This window comes from Aphidius gifuensis, linkage group LG2, assembly GCF_014905175.1.
Source record: "Aphidius gifuensis isolate YNYX2018 linkage group LG2, ASM1490517v1, whole genome shotgun sequence".
Taxonomy (NCBI): domain Eukaryota; kingdom Metazoa; phylum Arthropoda; class Insecta; order Hymenoptera; family Braconidae; genus Aphidius; species Aphidius gifuensis.
Window position 1 is genome coordinate 23,600,404 of NC_057789.1, and position 18,671 is coordinate 23,619,074.

Below are 18,671 nucleotides of genomic sequence, written 5' to 3' on the forward strand. Positions count from 1 at the left end.
ATTCTAGTAACATTCGATACATCGAGTCTTTCGATATTCCTTTTTTGACTTAACAAATATCGATATATTCTATTCAACAAACTAATATTTTCTATGTATTAAAAATTTCCACGCGGTCAAGAGAAATTTAGGAATAGTTATAGTAGGAAATAAATCATATTCTGTAAAGGATAAATAGGTAAATTCATAATTTAGAAGCATTTCATAGTCCTCATCCTTGGCGATTGTTTCATTAACTTGAAAATTCATAAAAATTGAATGCAGTTGCATTTTTTTTGTCGTTTTATTTTTTATTTCACGTCAAGCTACTATGAGGCAGCCATACAGTAATAAAAAATAACACAATAGAAAGTTGAACCGTTTGGTTCTGTAATGTTCTCGGTCAGAAAAAAAAACGTCACAGCTATAGAAAATTCTGTTCTGACTGAAAATAACATTTGACTTTTTGAAGCTGTATAATTTTTTTTATTATTTCATAAAAAAAAGTAGTTGAGGAAAGAGGCATGAATTTATTCCATTATCTTGAAAATAAATTGGCATGTCGGACACATATACACACATGTATGCATACGGTGATCGACAGGTGTTCAATGTTGTGTGAGTCGTTTCATTCGGCGTTGCGCAGAGTACTGATATATGTCAAGCAAAGTTTACTCCAAAATTTCGGAGTAAAATATTAGACATGTGTGCGTGAATTAAACTGCTCCGAAATTAATATAGTAGAAATGTATTCGTTTCTTCTGAATGAAGTTAAATTCTTAACAAGGATTTATTTTATTTTTTAGAGTAGATATATTAAATTTTTATTGAACAAAAATGTGAAGGATATAACATATCGTTATAAATATTTGATGGCCCTGAAAAGGGCCGATTGGTTTGATTGTTGATGTGACTAGAGTTGTGTGTAGAGAGCTTAACCTCCGAAACCGTAGAGTGTACGTCCTTGACGTTTCAATGCATAGACAACATCCATGGCGGTGACTGTCTTTCTCTTGGCGTGTTCGGTGTATGTGACTGCATCACGGATGACGTTTTCTAGGAAAACCTTGAGTACACCACGGGTCTCTTCGTAGATCAATCCAGAGATACGTTTTACACCACCACGACGAGCCAAACGACGGATAGCTGGTTTAGTGATACCTTGGATATTATCACGCAACACTTTACGATGACGTTTAGCTCCTCCTTTTCCAAGTCCTTTGCCTCCTTTACCACGGCCAGTCATGTTGAATGAGTAGAGTTGGTATGTGTTGATAGTACGACGAACAAGTCGAAAATGATGCTTTCGCCGACTGGGACCGCGTTTTTATGGACTTTTTCTGGCACACTTTACCCTCTCTTTTTGGCTCTAAGCCAATGAAAAAAAAATTTTCTCACACTTTTCAGTCAACGACAAATAAAGAAAATGTGCTCTCCCGTTTTTCAACTAACAGCCAATGAGTGTGCAGTACACCGGTGCTTCAAAGTGCATAAAACTGTGACCCCAAACTGCGAAAATCGCATTTCTCTTGTGTTCTTCAACCAAGCAACAACAGTCGACATGGCTCGTACCAAGCAAACAGCCCGTAAATCAACTGGAGGCAAGGCTCCACGTAAACAACTTGCCACTAAAGCTGCTCGTAAGAGTGCTCCAGCAACTGGTGGTGTCAAGAAGCCACATCGTTATCGTCCAGGAACAGTAGCTCTTCGTGAAATCCGTCGTTATCAAAAGAGTACTGAGCTTTTGATCCGCAAGTTGCCATTCCAGCGTCTTGTTCGTGAAATTGCTCAGGACTTCAAGACCGACTTGAGATTCCAGTCATCAGCTGTTATGGCACTCCAGGAAGCCAGTGAAGCCTACCTTGTTGGTCTCTTTGAAGACACCAACTTGTGTGCAATCCACGCCAAGCGTGTCACCATCATGCCAAAGGACATTCAATTGGCACGTCGTATCCGAGGAGAACGTGCTTAGAGCATCACATCACCAACCAAAACAATCGGCCCTTTTCAGGGCCATAAAATTAATCAAGCTAGAAAATATTCATTCAATTTCAATTGATATACCATCATTTTGACCAATCTTATATATAAAACAGTATAACATAATTTTTCTATTCCTTTCTGCTCCGATTTTTGTCGAAACGCTTTTTGTTTAAATTACTCTGTATCAGTGTTTCGATTCATTGTTATAAATAAAGTAAATTTATTTATCAAATGTCTACTTGTTGAATAATCTCGCTACATAATAATAATATCGTTTTAGACGCACACATAGACATAAGGCCAACAGATGTTCAACGTTGTGTGTGAGTCTGAAAGAAAGATAATCAATGGTTTAGCGTTGCGCAGACGACCGATATGGGTCAGACATGCGAGCATGTGTAGACTTTGCTCCAAAATTTCGGAGTGGGATTTTAAACATGTGTGCATCGAAATGTAAACAATCAAAACTACTCCAAAATTTACAGAGCAACACTGAACTTTTTTTTTTCTAAGATTGATATTTATTAACAATTATCTATATTTTTTATTGTTCTAAAAGCCACAGAAAAATTATTTTAAAATTTTTTATAGTAAACCAGAGTAAATATATAGAGTAAACCAGAATTTGTTTATTTTTTATTTATAAATTCTTAGGAGTTGGTATGTCCAACACATACACATAGAGATCGTCAGGTGTTCAACGCTGTGTGAGTCTTGTATGAAAATCAATACTTGAGCGTTGCGCAGACGACTAATATAAGTACATAGGCATGCGAGTGCATAGTTTAGTGTTTAGTGTGCAGGAAAATATAAACAAATAAATTACTCCAAAATTTACCGAGTAAGAATTTATTTGTTTTTCTAAATAAAATTTGATAATGAGTACCTTTTTTTCTATTGTTCTATAGACCAAAGAAAAATAAATTAAAAATTTTGGAGTAAATTATTTGAATGGAAATTAGATTTTTTTTTTTCCTAAAATAGAATATTCTTTAATCATATTGAATGAAAATTCAGAGAATATAACATATCGTTTTAAATATTTGATGGCCCTGAAAAGGGCCGATTGGTTTGATATTGATGACTTGTTGAATTTAAGCGCTGCTTTTTTCAGTCTTTTTTGGTAAAAGAACAGCTTGGATGTTTGGCAAGACACCACCTTGGGCAATGGTTACACCAGAGAGAAGTTTGTTCAACTCTTCGTCGTTACGGATGGCCAATTGAAGATGACGTGGAATGATTCTTGTTTTTTTGTTGTCACGAGCAGCATTACCTGCCAACTCAAGAACTTCAGCAGCCAAATATTCCATAACGGCAGCCAAGTAGACAGGTGCACCAGCACCAACACGTTCAGCGTAGTTACCCTTGCGAAGAAGACGATGGATACGTCCAACTGGGAATTGAAGTCCAGCACGGTTTGAACGTGTCTTTGACTTTCCCTTTGCTTTTCCTCCTTTGCCACGGCCAGACATGATGCGATGTGTATTGAGTAGAGACTTGTAGAAAACGATACACACGACGTGTATGAAGTGTTGAATGAGACTAAAAAAAAACCCCCGAGAAATACGTATTTATGCCCTTTCGAGGGGCGACTGCGCTCAAATCACGTTGCGTCTAAGAAATTTTATCCAATCACACGAGTCAAACAAGCAATGATTATGTTTCCTTGTCTAAGTAAAGGATAGCACTAAATTGTAAAGAGCGCACCATTCACGTGAGAGAACAGAGCATCAATGAGAATTGACGCAACGTGATTGGTGCGCTGTTTACAATTTTCTTGAAGCAAACAAGGAAAAAAAAAAAAAAAACAACTGTCAACAGCGCCACAATCATGATGCGTGTAATCTGTGAACTGTCATATTTGCTCGTTCTGTCACGTTATTGGTGCGCAACCCAACCAAAAAAGTGCATATAACGACTGCTCCAGACGGCAAAACCAAATTTTTATTTTGACTCTCGTCAAGTAAACATCGTTCTCTGTCATCATGCCACCAAAAGCAAGCGGTAAAGCTGTCAAAAAAGCCGGCAAGGCTCAAAAGAACATCACCAAGACTGACAAGTCCAAGAGGAGAAAGAAGAGGAAGGAATCTTACGCAATCTACATCTACAAGGTATTGAAACAAGTCCATCCAGACACTGGTGTCTCATCCAAGGCCATGAGCATCATGAACAGTTTCGTCAACGACATCTTTGAACGTATTGCTGCTGAAGCTTCCCGTCTTGCTCACTACAACAAGAGATCAACCATCACCTCCCGGGAAATCCAGACAGCTGTTCGTCTTCTTCTTCCTGGTGAACTTGCCAAGCATGCTGTCAGTGAAGGCACCAAAGCTGTCACCAAGTACACCAGCTCCAAGTAAACTGTCAACACCACAACATAAACCAATCGGCCCTTTTCAGGGCCAACAAATTTTTATAACTACGATAAACTTATTCAATTTTGTGTTACTCATATTTGTGATGGGATATGTAAAAAAATATCTTTACAACGACAATACATACATGACGGTAGTTTAGTCAAATAGTTTTGTGCAACGAGAAACATGGTACTACTAGTAAACTTAACAAACGTGTTGGAGAAAAATAAATAGGATGTACGAGTGTTATTGTTGACAAGTGCAACAACAAAATAATGTGAAAACAATAATTTATAACCCATCATCATTTAATAGACGTTATCAAATAGTCCTAAAAGAAAAAAAAAATCGTGTGCTTGTGATAAATATGATCATATATGTGATACAATGTAATATTGACTGAAGTGAAATGGAAAATTTAGGTGAAGCTTAAAATGTTTAACAAAATGTACCTTCTGCTTAGTCAACAGATCAAGCTGTTGTATGAATAATTGAAATTTATCCTCATTTATATTTTTGGAGTACAAAGTAACAACAATAATTCAAGACCATTCAGTAAGTTTTAATGAGTCATCAATGGTTAACCTTCCAACTTGTAATTCTGTTAATATTATATTTATTCTACCAAAAATATCAACAAACAATTATATTTTTTAACCAGTATAATGCATAAGTAATATTATTAATTTTTATTATTATTTCAGTTGCTTTGACTGGCACTGGATCAAGTATCTACTTTCAACACCAACGTGCTGCTTTTGGGTCTGATGCAGCATGGCTATTTATTTATACAAAACTAGCTTCCTGATGCTTCCAACAGGAAGTGCAATGACTCAAGTAAGTATATAACCCTTCTATCATCCTGACAAATATAATTGAACATCTGTTTTAATGTTAATTTTTAATAAACTCTTTTTTAGATGTCAAACTCTACCAAGGTGTACTGTTGAAAATGAAGTAACAAGATACTTTGTATAGATAATACAAATGTCAATTCACTTGTTATAGAAGCAATGACTTTAGAAAAATTTAAATCACAATCAACAAGTAACAATTTATATTAATTAATCTTTATCACAAATAAAATGATAATAGCATCAATTAAATATTTTTAAAACTTTTTCTAGGCTCTTGATGATTATAAACTTGTTCTGGGATTGGAATCACCAAATCATACCATTGAATATGTGACTCATGCACCAGAGTTACAACTCGTGGTCTTGCTTATTATATTAATTATCATCTTGACCAAAGTCTAACAATACAAACACATGTCACAGCATCATCAGTTAATAATTTAGAAAAAAAATCGTCATCTGGAGCTGATCAAACGTGTTACCATAACTTAGATGGTAAATATTTTTTATTTGCTTAACTCACAGTTGATCTCATCGAGAGTGGTTATCTTGTTGATGAATCTGCTTTTTAATAGTTACATTATTTTTTTTTCCAATATTATATTTCATTAACGTCAATTAAATTTAATTTTATTAAAATTATTTTCAATCTTTTCTTATTTAGGCTTTTGGGTTCGCATGGACTAAAATATTTCAGCTCCATTTTCATTCACGTTCTCCAACTGGTTCATGTTTGACTTGGTGCTTTATAAATCCATCAACAAATATGAGAAATATATTTCTAGAAGCTAGCAGTGTTATTTGTTGATTTGAGTTAATCAAAATTTAAACAATACACATCTTCATTCCGTTTTTATATCTAAATAAAAAAAAAATTATCACATTGGTACACGTAGTTTTTACCATCCAACGCAAATTTATTTTAGATAACTAAAACATGATGATAACAATTAAAAAATAGATAAACACAATGTATGTCATCGTCAGATAAAACTATAAATTAGCCATAAAATTAATGTACACATTCCCAGTTTTAAAAAAGTCTTATTTTTTATTTGACAAAATGTTGTGATGCTTCAATCTCATCCATGTCAACCAAAATAAATATTTGTTGTTCCTATTTTTTTTTTAAATTAAATGACACGTATTTTCAGTTTATATATACTCCAACAGTGTCAAAAAAAATACAGTCTTTTTTTTTTTTTCTAATTATTAACTGTCTCAATAGAATATTCAAAATAAAATTATTTCACAAAATATACTGAGCTACATGTATAAGCTATTAATTTTTTTGCATTAATGATTGAAATTTTGTAAATATAATTGATAAAAATGCTTGGTAAATATTTTTTTTGTGTATTAATATTACTATCAATGATGAAAATAGTAATTTCATCATCAATAGCTACTGAAGCAATCAACGTGATTAACATTATTTCCAATATATCAGCAAAAGCAATTGCTAATAAAAACGATACATTGAGATACCAACAACTTTATTCAATATGGAATACAATTGATAAATTTGAATCGAACTTTTACAAAAGAAATAACAATATGGAAAATATTCTACAAATAAAACAATACGTAGATACATTACACACAACAAAAATTGAAAGTATTTTTTCCAGAATTCAATTTTTACATGAAATGAGTGAACGATGGTCTAGATTATTGAAAAGTAAAAAAAGATTAGATATTAATCTTCAAACAAGTGAAATAATATCTGATGGTGTCGAGTATCCAAAATCATTAGTAGCACAACTACACAATACTTTTTTTTTGCGATTAAATCAAGGATTTTTAAATAAAAATTATCAATCACTTCAGGTAAGATAATTTTTTATATTTGAATTTATTTTTTTTTTTTGTTATAAATATTTAATTGTAGAGGACGTAATTATAATTTTTAATTTCAGGAAGAGACGGTATTTCAGTGTGACATGAATATTACCCAACAACATGATTTATATTCACTTTACAATGATATTATATTTCGGGAGATTCAAGTTTTTGCAATATTAGCATTTTCATATACGTGGAGATCCATGCATGTTTCTTTTGATTATACTGATGAAATGACAGTTGAAATGGATGAATCAAAAAATAGAATTATAGAATATACAGAATTATTTAAATATCAAATGAAAAGTGCTACAAATATTATTCGTCGATGTGATCCACTTGGAAAACAAGAAAAAGGTCTCCAAATTTATACATTTGATTTTTTCTTGTTTTCATTATTCATAGTATCCTTTATTCTAAATTTTTATTTAAGGTAAAACATATGAGGCATTTGATAAACTTTTCTACGCTTTTGTAGTAAATCAAAAAAATTTAGAACCGCAAGATAATGTAATGTGTGAAACAAGCTGTAATGGATTTAAAAATACTAAACGGTTTTGTGAATTACAAGGTACTGATTGCTCTGTTAACAATCATGATTATGATGATACTTGTCCTGGTTGGATGGCTCATTGTGTATCCACTTTGTCCATGGAAGTTTGTCGAAAAGTAAGATAACACTATTATAAATGATCAGTTGAAAATATATATTTTATTGTATCATGAAATTAAAATAGGATCCAGATGATCGTTCAAGTACAAAGCTTTATCATTGGATTAAAGATACACACCATGGCTTTAATTTCGGCAACACATCTCGTAAATGCTTTTCAAATGAAATACTAGAAGCAAAAAAACTTAATTGGTTTAATCCTTGGTCAAGTGTTTGTGAAATTTGTGTGTGTGGTTGCATGGATAATCGTATTCACGCTAAAACCAATACAATTCGTGCTTTCAGTTTGCTATGGTCTGAAACGAGTTATAACATGTTGAGTATTCAAATCTAAAGTATATATTATATAATTTATAAATTCATTTTAAATATAAAATAACTTGTTGCATAATTATTTGTTAAAAAAAAAAAAAAATAGGGTTGCAACTGGTGCACGACTTGTTGCACGAGATCGAATGTTTCACATTCAGCTTCGAGAGGGAAAACTTTTGCCTTATGGAAAAATTGATAAAAATACTGAGAGATGGATACCACTTCCAAAATTTGAGTACGATGATAATTTTCCTGCCATTGCAATTTACTCAAATGGAACGCGATATTCGTTGGAACGAACAATAGATTTTGCTCCAATACAAACAGCTTACATGGATAAAATATGTTTACAAAAATTGATTCTTAATGAAGGCCAGTTATTGAGTGGTATGTAAAAATTATAAATTATCTAAAAACAAATAAAAATACTTTTAATAATACTTAATTTAAATTTTAGGTGCTAGATTCAATCTTGATTATTTGGAAAATGACTCACCACAACGTTGTGTTGCACTTGATGTAAAATATGGCAGTTTTGAATATCAATATGGAAACATTACTGCAAGCACAAATTATACAAAACAATTACCCCAACCGTAATAAAAATTTAAAACTATTTATTACAAATTTAAATTTAATAATATAATAATAATTAATTTTTGCATTTTAGAACTGAATTGATTTTAAATAGTCCAGATGATCCACTTAAATTTAAAAGACACCCTTATGATTCTGAGGAAAATAAATTTATTTCTATTCAAGAATCAGATATGGTTAAAGATGCATCACAAACAACTATTCCATTTTTTGATCTTCAAAATGTTGCTACTGATCCAAGTGTACCACTTTCTGGAATTGAATTATTTCACAAAGGACAAGTTGATGGTACATCTGGTGGATATATTTCATTAAAAATTTATCCATTAAATTTAACTGTGTATATGGATCCATAATCATTCTCATATTAAAATTAAAAATATTTAAAAATCCATCAAATTATTGACACAATAATTTTGCGTTGAAAAATAAATTTATTCAGCTCTTAAAATTTATAATATTATGGTGTTCACAATTTTATGTCTGCCTTTGTTTAACTAAAAAAAAATAATAAAAAAATTAGATATTCAGATGATAATATCTATTGTTATAAATTATTATTCAATAATTTGGCTTGGTAATTGTATAACTCCAATTTGAATATATGTTATTGCATATGAAGAAACAACAGCAATAAGTACAGGAATATTTTTGTCTTCTCTCTGAATACGATTCAATTCAACTGGCTGTAAAAATTTATTTTTATCCCTAAAATAAAAAAAATTATCATTGTTATTATCATTACTTTACAAATTATAAGTTAAAAAAAATATAAATAAATACCTTGTAATAACAAGATGAAAAATAGGTACTCCAGGATCACTTTTTCTAAATACTTGTGAATATCCATAAACTTTATATGAAATTTCATAATCACATTTTTTTCTTCTAACAGTTTTTTCATGTGCTGATTTGATAATTTGTAATTTATCATAAACATCAGCAAAATTTTTACAATTATTAACATTTATTAATGGTCCAATATTTTGTCCAACAACTTCAATATCACTACAATCCATTTTATCATCGTCATCATCGTTATCTTCATCATCATCATCAATTGTTATTGTTTTTGATTCTGTCATTTTTTCTTTAAGTTCTGACCAAGATTTTGCTGGTATATTAGCAAAAGCCGATTGTTTAATATTTGATTGATCAGATTTAGCAATTTCTTTATTTGTTTGTTTATGATGATTTCGATATGAAGATGATGGTGTAGGCAATGACGTTGACCTTGATGTACTTGGCATTTGTCTAGGAATTGTTAAACCAAAATCACATGTTCCTCTTGGTGGTCTATACATTTGTTGTGCATTATTCAACATGTTGTTATGAAAATTCATTGGACCTCCCATCATTGTAACTCCCATTGTCATTGATGTTCTAACAATATTCATATGATAATGTGATGACCATCTATTGGCCAGATAATTAAAACGTGGAGCTATTGAAAAATTTTGTTGCATACGATATTGTTGATAATTAATATTCATCAGCTGTGCATTATTAACCCCGCTATTATAATAATTATTGTATCCACTTGGAAAATGATTGTTTCTATATTGATTTCTTGAACTATCATTAAAGTTATTAACATTTGGATCTCTTTGACAAACTGGTGTACCAGTTGTATTATTATTATTGGCGTTATTATTCATTGATGAAGATGAATGTTCCCGTTTGCTGTTTTTTAATTTTTTAAAATTTAAAGCATCATAAATTGTTTTTTGAGGCTCAATACCAGATGGTATATAGATACGTGGTGGTATTTTTTCTATCTTTGAATCATCTGATGAAAAATTTGGTAGAAAATTAAGCATTTCTATTCTTGTCAATTTACGTGGAATTTCTTGAATTTCATCATCTGATAAATCAATAACTTCATGTTTTGATTTTTTAGAATTTGATATTTCTAATGGATCATTTGTTTTACGTTTGTCAGTTAATTCATTACTTTTATTGTCAATTGTTTTTGGTAATAATTTTATATTTCTTTTTATTCTTGCACTTGTCCATTTTGGTGTATTATTAATATCACTATCAATAACAGTTGATGATTTAACAAATTCTATTGGTTGTGATAATTTTTCTTCACAAATAATTTCAACTTTTTTTTTGCTTTTAATAACTTTATCATCTTCATTTTTTTCAATGTTACTTATAATATCATCAACAACATCAATAATTACTTTGTCAATATTTAATAATGAATTATCAATTATTGTTTTATCATTTTTACTAATCCAATTACCATTTTCTGGATTAACAATAACTTTTTTTTTATGTTGATCATCATGTTTGTCATTTAATAAATTATAATCATAATTAAAACGTTGTAAATGATATCCAATTCTTGTTAAATGACTAAATACTCTGTACTTGTCTAATGAACAACCTGTTTTTGATGAATCAAGAATAACTTCATATGCTTGTTGAATTGACAATGGTAATTTATTCCATTTTAATTCCAATTGATTCTTTAAAAACAAAACAAAAATAATTATTACATTGTTATTATTAAATATATTAAATATAAATTAATTTTTTACTGTTTCTAAAAGTAGTAGTGCTTCTTCTGGTAATAAATATATTGTTCCATTAACTGTTGTACCATAATTTTGACAACAACCTGTTATTTTTGTTATTTTAGCTTTTCTTTCATACTGCAACCAATCAGCACATGCTAATTGTGATAAACGTGTAACCCTTTCACATTTTATTAAATTTTTTCTACTATTTAAATTAGTATCAATTTGTTGATTTTCCAACAATGATCCAGACGGGTTGCTTAATTTATAACCAGACTTTGGAATAACATATGATGATCTGTCAAAGTCATGACTGGCTTCTGCTTGGATACCTCGAGTTTTTAAAAGTTCACTTGCTCTGTAAATATTAATGATAATTTACTGTTAATTATTTTTTGTTGCCGGTTGATAATTTGTAACCACAACAAACAGGTTATAAATATTTATTGTTTATACACTTTTGACTTACGTTAGAAGTTTTAGTTGTTTTCTATCGGTCTCTTCAGCCATTGTCAAGAAATTTTTATTTCGTTTTATGTATTTTAATTAACTAGTCATTTGATAATTAAAAGATTATTTGTTTTTCACAATACTTTTAGGATCATTGTTAAATTAGAGTGATATTTTTTTATATATATTTTTTTGTTATTTACTTGGTAATCAGCTGACATATCCGGTAGGTAAAACAGGTTTAATATTATGTTGATCTTTTTTTTTTGTGTTATTTGAAATAAATCGATAATTAAAAATTTGAAAATAAAACGAATTAAGTATAAAATGAAAAAATATAAGTAAAAATTAAGTTGCCATTAATAATTAGTCATTGATATTTATTAATAAAATAAAAATATCAAGAATAAAAAATAAATAAATTATAACGATGAATTTAATATTTAAAAACTAATGGCAAGTAAGTATATTATTTTAATTAGCACGATAATATATGTACCAAATGTATACAATTTGTTGAATAAAGAATAATAATAATATATTATTTTAATTAGTAAAAAAATTATTTATCAAATTTTGTATAGTGCAAAAAAAAAAAACAACTGCTAATTATTTATTAAACATTTTTATATTTTTTATGAATACCATACAAAGAAATTATAGATTATAAAAAGAAAAAAAATATCAAGAATCCTATAAACCCGTTAAATCTAAATAATAAATTTTCGAATTAAAAAAAAAAATCCTTTAACCATATAAAAGTTATTAAAATTTTTTTCAATAATTCAAATCATTAAAGATATCTTTTTTTACTCCAACAAAAATTTGACTTGTAATAATTTTAATTGTTTATTTTTTTTTCTGATTATTCAGTGTCTTGTTTTTTTTTTTTTTAAAAAATAATTACTCGTAAGTATCATGGATAGTATGTAGTCGACTATAAAATGCTTTCAGTGATAAATGCAACTCTGATATTTCTCTACAAGGAACAGTGATATATTGATAAAACATGTCATTCATTCTATTCAAATCATCCTTAATTGTTAGTAATTGTTTAGAATCTCCATGGCAGATGAGCTTTTGCCACACTGCTAATCTCATCCTCATAAAGTTCAATTCTTCCTTGATTCTTGTCGGCAGTATCATACTCTTGAAAAAAAAAAAGGATAAAAATAGCTTTAGATATAAATAGCTTCAAGAATTTAATATTTTAAACAAGCAATAAAATACGTACCTTGTAGGATGGGAGAAACGTTACAATTGACCAATTCCCAAGACATGCTGTACATTTACATGGTTGAGGATTATCAGCAGAGCATCCTAATCGTTTATATCGGTCGATTTTTGGAATTAAATGATATGAACCTGTAGCACGAGAAGAACTAATTTGTATCTGAAATGAATTTATAATTACTATCAAAATCTAAAAAGAAAAATACAAGAATAATTATTTAAAGACATCAATAAGTACCGGTTCTCCTTGCTTGATTGGTTTGCAAGCATAATATCCAACATTTGAACCCACGTGAGTAAAATCGACATTAGGATCACAACTATTTTTTAATATCTTATAAAATGGTATTATGGCAGCTGACCACACAACGACACAACCAGGTGCTGTTTCTACAAACTGAAAAATTTATTTACAATGTAATAATTTTCATAAATACTTAATTAATTTATTATCAATAATAAATTAAATAAATACATACCGATTGACTATTACGATATGCAATCATGATATAACGCAAAAATATTTCTCCCGAAATTAATATTTTTTCATTTTTATTTTGAATCAAGTCTTTCGATGGTGTTTTTTTACCTAATATATCTGTTTTTTGATCCAAGAGTTTTACAAACAATACCGCAACTAATGCAACTTCAAAAATACACTCATCTGGTGTTGGTTCATAATAATCAAGAAGATGAAAATTATCAATAGTATTAACGTCAAGAATACCATTGGTAAATATAAATTCTTTGCATAATAAATTTTTTATTGAGTCAATATTATCAATTCTTTTTTTTAATTCAAGTAAACCCCCAGCTGAGTTTAGTATTTTTAAAAAAAAATTTACTACTAGGAAATTTATTCGATTTTTTTCGTAAAGTTCTAAAAGTTGTTCTAATATTAAACATTCAATATTATGGTAACTATCCCATGCTTTTTTTTTACATATGACAGAGCAATATATGGTGTTTGGACAATTATCACATGGAATACCAGCCCAAGTTGGGCGACAACAATGCCAACAATTTGTAAAACGAAATTTATAGCAACCAATTACTGCAAATGGCTCAGAAATGTAAATAAATTCACCAGTTTTGATGTCTCTTGTTGCAACAACATGTTGGTTATTTTCATTTGTTTTTTTCAATTCAATTGCATCAGATGCACCAACTATTATTGTATTATCATTTTTTATTTCTGGTATAAATTTAATAATTTCACGTGGTTCTTTAAGTTCATTAATCATCTTTGGATACTCTTTGATGATGTTGTATTTTGGATTATATTTTTTTAAATTAGGAAGCCATTGTATTGCATTAGCCATTGAAATACCTGGTTCAAGTCCTGAGTTTGGTTTCAGAGCCTTGAAACACAATGATTGACGTAAAAATAATTTTGTTTTTAATTTATCCGGATAGCCTGCTTTTAATGAACGTTCAATGTCAAGAAGACAATCTTCATAGAGTCTTGCTTTGAATAATACAGCTGAACGATTTGCATAAGCCAATGACAATTCACTGGATCCAAGTGGTGCAAAAGCAATACTCTTTGTGTATGCTTCAATGGATTTGCGTAAATAATCTTTATTTTTTGCAGTAGTATATTCTTTGTTACCAATTTCTCTCCAGAGCATTGAGTGGCCGACCGTTTTGTTAAGTTTATCACGATTTATTTCAATATATGGAGCTGAAGAATTCCATGCCACTTCAAATTTATCTTTAAATGTTTTTTTTTTTGCAAGTTGTTTGTTAGCAGTTATTTTAACATCGTCAGAAGGATAATTGATAATCATGACTGCAACAAACAATTTATATTTTTTATTTTCAAAAATAAAAACAAAATAATTATGACTTAAACATGATAAAGTCATTTTTGATTGTTATTATTTTAAACAACTGATAATTAAAAAAAAAAAAATACAGTAATAAATATAACATTGTTACAAACTTACTTGATTTTTTATGGTATTTACATGAACAAAATGAATATCAAGTGTATACAACTTCCTTATTTATTGGTAAATTGTTATCGATGTTCAAATGTGTTACTAAAATCAAATGTTAATTAACTTGTTAGTTTAAATAAAATATATGATAAAAATGAAATGATAATCAGCATAAAAAAAAAAAACACTTGATACCATGACGACGCACAGAACAAGAAGCAATACATACCAAACCTGCAGACGTTATTTTAGATGATTCTCTATAACAATGCTGGTGCCAATAAGTAAATTTATTTTTCTCTCTCTCTCACACTTTCTCTATTTATAGTAATCGAAATTGAAAATCCAATTGATTTATTCAAGAATTTTATCATAGAAAAATAAATGTAAAATTAATTTCAATAACTGATACGTTATAAATCACAATTAAAATAAAATCACTTACTTCGAATGATTGGTAAATGGTAATATGTGATACTGTTCTAGTTCCCAAGACAACGCAATAGAAAAATATTAAATGTATGAAAAATTTATTTGAGTATTTTAATCGCAAAAATAAAATTCGATTAACCAACTTAGTTATTTGCTTTTATTGCTTTTATTCGGAAGAAAAAAAAATTTTTAAAACCACGGAACAAGAGTCAAGCCCAACTACATAGCACGATGAACAGAATGTAACTGAACATTTCGATCGTCAAGTCGACTGCACATAGCCAAGGCCAACGCCTGTTGATAACTTTTACGACTTCGTTTTATGACTACTCATACCGATTTTTTATTTTTTTTAATGTATAATTTCATGTATATTTCAAAGGCCATATAATATTTTAATTGTTTTTCTTGGTAAAAAGCATTTGTTGAATAACAATTGTAACCACGAATTTTTATTTGAAAAGTTCAATATCATATAGACATTATATATTTATTACAAAGAAAAAAAAATATCATGCTAACAAAACAAAAACTAAAAAATATTTGTAAAGAAAGGAATAATAAAAAAGTTGATGGATGTTTTTTTTTTCGTAAATAATCACCATAAAATATTTAATCATTATTAATGAAAATATTTATTTATTTACTTATTCAATGAACAACCCAACTGGATAAACCAAATTGTATAGGATCTTTACTGTAGATATTCAGCTTTTTATATTACATTATATGATAGACAAAAAATGTCTGGACACAAATTAAATATAAATAAAATGAAAATATATAGACATTAATTTAAATTGAGGTATAATAATTGAACACCAATTAACAGATCTATTTAATGATAAATATTGATTTATTGTTTGATTTATTAATTAGAGTTATATGTATTACAACTATATGATTTGAAATTGTCGAATTATTTCTGCTAATATAAAGTCTCTCAATATCTGATAGACTATAATAATATAAATACTTAAATCTTAAAATTAATGATTGAATTTAGATCTTAATCAAGATGATAAAGATTCTAAGAGACCATTAAATATATCTTCTGATAGACTGGCCAATTCGTTTTTGCTGATGTCAAGTTGATAAAGTTGTGATAAACCATTAAAACAACCTGACTCGAGGTGTTATAGTTCGATCAATTTTTGAATTTCGTTTACAGAGCTTTTGTAGATCATAGAATTTATTTTTTGATAAAGTTTTCAGTTTGTTGTTGCTGAGATCGAGTTGCTCAAGTTGTGATAGATCATCGAAACAACCTGACTCGATGTGTTGTAGTTCATTTGATTTTAAATTTAGTATACAGAGCTTTTGTAGATCATAGAATATATCTTTTGATAAAGTTTTCAGTTTGTTGCTGCTGAGATCAAGTTGATTCAGTTCTGATAAACCATTAAAACAACCTGACTCGAGGTTTTGTAGTTCATTCGAATTTAAATTTAATTTACAGAGCTTTTGTAGACCATTAAATATATTTTTTGATAAACTGGTCAATTCGTTTTTGCTAATATCAAGTTCCTGAAGTTGTGATAAATTATTGAAAACACCTGATTCAAGGTATTGTAGTACATTCGAATTTAAATATAGGGAGTCGAGTTTTTCTAAATTATAGAATATATTTTTTGGTAAACTCGTTAATTTGTGATCATCGATGAAAAGACCCGTGTGGTTTGGTAAATTATTAAAACAATCTGGCTCAAAATAACATAGTTTGTTTGAATCTAAATCTAGGAGAAAAAGATTCTTGAGACCATTAAATATGTTTGTTGATAATTTTGTCAGATTGTTTTTGCTGATAAAAAGCTTTTCAAGTTTCGACAAATTACAAAAAACACCTAACTCAAGATTGCTTAATGTGTTTGAACTTAATTCCAACTCTTGAAGATTTTCAAGACCATTGAATACATCTCTAGACAAATTTATCAGACTGTTGTCGCTTATTTCAAGGTCGGTAAGTCGTGATAAACCATTGAAACAACCTGACTCAAGATTTTGTAGATCGTTTGAATTCAAAAACATTGTTTGAAGACTTTCAAGATCATTGAAAATACCTTTGGACAATGTTGTGAGACTGTTTTTGCTCATATCTAGCTTCTCAAGACGCGATAAACCATTGAAACAACCTGATTCGAGATTGGTCAGTTTATTTGAATACAAATTAAGATGACGAAGCTGTGTTAAATTTCTAAATATATTTTTCGATAAAGTTGTGAGATTGTTGTTGCTGAGAGCAAGTTCCTTAAGTTGTAATAAATCATCAAAAATACCCAGCTCAAGACTGCTCAATGTGTTTGAATGTAAATCTAGTTTCTTAAGATTTTCAAGACCTTTGAATACATCTCTAGACAAATTTATCAGACTGTTGTCGCTTATATCAAGGTCGGTAAGTCGTGATAAACCATTGAAACAACCTGCCTCAAGATTGTTCAGTTTGTTCGATTGTAAATATAATATCTGCAGATTTTCGAGACCATTGAATACACCGTTGGACAATATTGTCAGACTGTTTTTCCTGATGTCAAGCTTGTGAAGATTTGATAAACCATAGAAACAACCTACCTGATTGTTCAATTTGTTTGAATATAAAACAAGATAATTAGGCTCTCCTAAACGACTAAATATATCTTTCGATAAAGTTGTGAGATTATTATCACTGATATCAAGATTATTTAAGCTCAATAAATCATGGAAAATACCTGGCTCAAGGTTAGTCAGTCGGTTTGAATCTAAACGTAGCTTGCATAGATCTTGTAGACCATTAAATATATCTTTTGATAAAGTTATCAGTTTGTTTTTGCTAAGATCAAGTTCCTGAAGTTGTAATAACTCATAGAAAATACTCGACTCTAGATATTGTAGTTCGTTGTAATTTATTCGTAACGTACGAAGATCATCAAGAGGATTGAAGATATCTTTTGGCAGTGTTATCTGATTGTAACAGCTGATTTCTAATACCTTAAGTTGAAGATTCTCGAGACCATGGAATAAATCTCTTGGAAGAATTTTCGATCCTCCAATGTAGATTCCATTTTTTACAGCATTATTACTCAGCAACTCACATATTTGTTGATCATAATAAAATGACTCTTTGTTACAAAAGTATTTATTCTGGCTTTTAACTGTTAACGTTGAAATATTTGTATCCATATCTAAAACATAATTAAATACTTGAATTTTACTAACACATAATTAAAATTTCATCGATTGGAAACTTAGTGTCAATTGGTAATCAATATCCGTTAAAAATAAAAAAAGAAAATTTGAAATTTATGAAATAATTTGATTCGTGGTTTCCATGTAATTTTGAATAAATAATAAATAAATTTACTCACTTGAAATTTTGTCAATATATTAATATAGATAAAAATGTCTTAATGATGATCAACTTGTTCAGCTTTAATAGTGGAAATATACTCTTCAACGTTTATTGGGTACTCGTTGATGAAGTTGATGCGCTGATTACACAGTATGAC

At 29.2% G+C, this 18,671-nt stretch overlaps 8 protein-coding genes across 12 annotated transcripts; 3 read left to right on the plus strand and 5 right to left on the minus strand.

Moving 5' to 3' along the window:
• Positions 1-770: 770 nt before the first annotated feature.
• On the minus strand, positions 771-1,254 carry LOC122849655 (histone H4). The gene has a single exon (XM_044148427.1). It carries the CDS (start codon positions 1,223-1,225, stop codon positions 914-916), a length of 312 nt encoding a protein of 103 aa, XP_044004362.1. The 5' UTR covers positions 1,226-1,254; the 3' UTR covers positions 771-913.
• Positions 1,255-1,534: 280 nt separating this feature from the next.
• On the plus strand, positions 1,535-2,038 carry LOC122849662 (histone H3). The gene has a single exon (XM_044148436.1). It carries the CDS (start codon positions 1,541-1,543, stop codon positions 1,949-1,951), a length of 411 nt encoding a protein of 136 aa, XP_044004371.1. The 5' UTR covers positions 1,535-1,540; the 3' UTR covers positions 1,952-2,038.
• A 1,018-nt stretch (positions 2,039-3,056) lies between these two features.
• On the minus strand, positions 3,057-3,479 carry LOC122849630 (histone H2A). Its single transcript, XM_044148400.1, has one exon. It carries the CDS (start codon positions 3,432-3,434, stop codon positions 3,057-3,059), a length of 378 nt encoding a protein of 125 aa, XP_044004335.1. The 5' UTR covers positions 3,435-3,479.
• A 442-nt stretch (positions 3,480-3,921) lies between these two features.
• LOC122849644 (histone H2B) lies at positions 3,922-4,421 on the plus strand. The gene has a single exon (XM_044148416.1). It carries the CDS (start codon positions 3,948-3,950, stop codon positions 4,320-4,322), a length of 375 nt encoding a protein of 124 aa, XP_044004351.1. The 5' UTR covers positions 3,922-3,947; the 3' UTR covers positions 4,323-4,421.
• An 85-nt stretch (positions 4,422-4,506) lies between these two features.
• LOC122849558 lies at positions 4,507-9,083 on the plus strand. Its single transcript, XM_044148306.1, has 11 exons — positions 4,507-4,874; positions 5,024-5,156; positions 5,240-5,366; positions 5,447-5,671; positions 5,841-7,006; positions 7,096-7,378; positions 7,455-7,690; positions 7,759-8,009; positions 8,113-8,393; positions 8,464-8,602; positions 8,677-9,083. The coding sequence occupies exons 5-11, from the start codon at positions 6,509-6,511 to the stop codon at positions 8,957-8,959; spliced, it is 1,971 nt and encodes a 656-aa protein (XP_044004241.1). The 5' UTR covers positions 4,507-4,874; positions 5,024-5,156; positions 5,240-5,366; positions 5,447-5,671; positions 5,841-6,508; the 3' UTR covers positions 8,960-9,083.
• On the minus strand, positions 9,023-11,774 carry LOC122849553 (putative uncharacterized protein DDB_G0277255). The gene is made up of 4 exons (XM_044148294.1): positions 11,601-11,774; positions 11,153-11,489; positions 9,387-11,080; positions 9,023-9,311 (listed from the first exon to the last, which is right to left on the minus strand). Exons 1-4 carry the CDS (start codon positions 11,639-11,641, stop codon positions 9,161-9,163), a joined length of 2,223 nt encoding a protein of 740 aa, XP_044004229.1. The 5' UTR covers positions 11,642-11,774; the 3' UTR covers positions 9,023-9,160.
• Positions 11,775-11,941: 167 nt separating this feature from the next.
• LOC122849561 (SET and MYND domain-containing protein 4-like) lies at positions 11,942-15,460 on the minus strand. Of its 5 annotated transcripts, XM_044148310.1 has the most exons (7): positions 15,203-15,460; positions 14,987-15,075; positions 14,764-14,859; positions 13,294-14,606; positions 13,053-13,211; positions 12,816-12,974; positions 11,942-12,730 (listed from the first exon to the last, which is right to left on the minus strand). In XM_044148310.1, the coding sequence occupies exons 4-7, from the start codon at positions 14,602-14,604 to the stop codon at positions 12,485-12,487; spliced, it is 1,875 nt and encodes a 624-aa protein (XP_044004245.1). In that variant the 5' UTR covers positions 14,605-14,606; positions 14,764-14,859; positions 14,987-15,075; positions 15,203-15,460; the 3' UTR covers positions 11,942-12,484. The 5 variants fall into 5 exon arrangements, with proteins under 5 accessions (XP_044004245.1, XP_044004246.1, XP_044004247.1 ...); XM_044148311.1 differs by having other exon boundaries at positions 14,987-15,437; XM_044148312.1 differs by lacking the exon at positions 14,764-14,859 and having other exon boundaries at positions 12,464-12,730.
• Positions 15,461-16,302: 842 nt separating this feature from the next.
• On the minus strand, positions 16,303-18,345 carry LOC122850564 (slit homolog 1 protein-like). Its single transcript, XM_044149695.1, has one exon. It carries the CDS (start codon positions 18,343-18,345, stop codon positions 16,303-16,305), a length of 2,043 nt encoding a protein of 680 aa, XP_044005630.1.
• Between the last annotated feature and the right edge of the window lie 326 nt (positions 18,346-18,671).

What these genes read in the sequence shown, in the direction of transcription:
- LOC122849655 (XM_044148427.1), bottom strand. Translation starts at nt 1,225, where the DNA reads ATGACTGGCCGTGGTAAAGGAGGCAAAGGACTTGGAAAAGGAGGAGCT.
- LOC122849662 (XM_044148436.1), top strand. Translation starts at nt 1,541, where the DNA reads ATGGCTCGTACCAAGCAAACAGCCCGTAAATCAACTGGAGGCAAGGCT.
- LOC122849630 (XM_044148400.1), bottom strand. Translation starts at nt 3,434, where the DNA reads ATGTCTGGCCGTGGCAAAGGAGGAAAAGCAAAGGGAAAGTCAAAGACA.
- LOC122849644 (XM_044148416.1), top strand. Translation starts at nt 3,948, where the DNA reads ATGCCACCAAAAGCAAGCGGTAAAGCTGTCAAAAAAGCCGGCAAGGCT.
- LOC122849558 (XM_044148306.1), top strand. Translation starts at nt 6,509, where the DNA reads ATGCTTGGTAAATATTTTTTTTGTGTATTAATATTACTATCAATGATG. An exon ending in TCTGAAACGAGTTATAACAT is followed by an intron (nt 8,010 to 8,112) that starts GTTGAGTATTCA and finishes AAAAAAAAATAG; the next exon opens with GGTTGCAACTGGTGCACGAC. An exon ending in ACAAAACAATTACCCCAACC is followed by an intron (nt 8,603 to 8,676) that starts GTAATAAAAATT and finishes TTTGCATTTTAG; the next exon opens with AACTGAATTGATTTTAAATA.
- LOC122849553 (XM_044148294.1), bottom strand. Translation starts at nt 11,641, where the DNA reads ATGGCTGAAGAGACCGATAGAAAACAACTAAAACTTCTAAC. An exon ending in AAACAACTAAAACTTCTAAC is followed by an intron (nt 11,490 to 11,600) that starts GTAAGTCAAAAG and finishes TAATATTTACAG; the next exon opens with AGCAAGTGAACTTTTAAAAA. An exon ending in CACTACTACTTTTAGAAACA is followed by an intron (nt 11,081 to 11,152) that starts GTAAAAAATTAA and finishes TTGTTTTTAAAG; the next exon opens with AATCAATTGGAATTAAAATG.
- LOC122849561 (XM_044148310.1), bottom strand. Translation starts at nt 14,604, where the DNA reads ATGATTATCAATTATCCTTCTGACGATGTTAAAATAACTGCTAACAAA. An exon ending in CAATCAAGCAAGGAGAACCG is followed by an intron (nt 12,975 to 13,052) that starts GTACTTATTGAT and finishes AATTCATTTCAG; the next exon opens with ATACAAATTAGTTCTTCTCG. An exon ending in CGTTTCTCCCATCCTACAAG is followed by an intron (nt 12,731 to 12,815) that starts GTACGTATTTTA and finishes TTTTTTTTCAAG; the next exon opens with AGTATGATACTGCCGACAAG.
- LOC122850564 (XM_044149695.1), bottom strand. Translation starts at nt 18,345, where the DNA reads ATGGATACAAATATTTCAACGTTAACAGTTAAAAGCCAGAATAAATAC.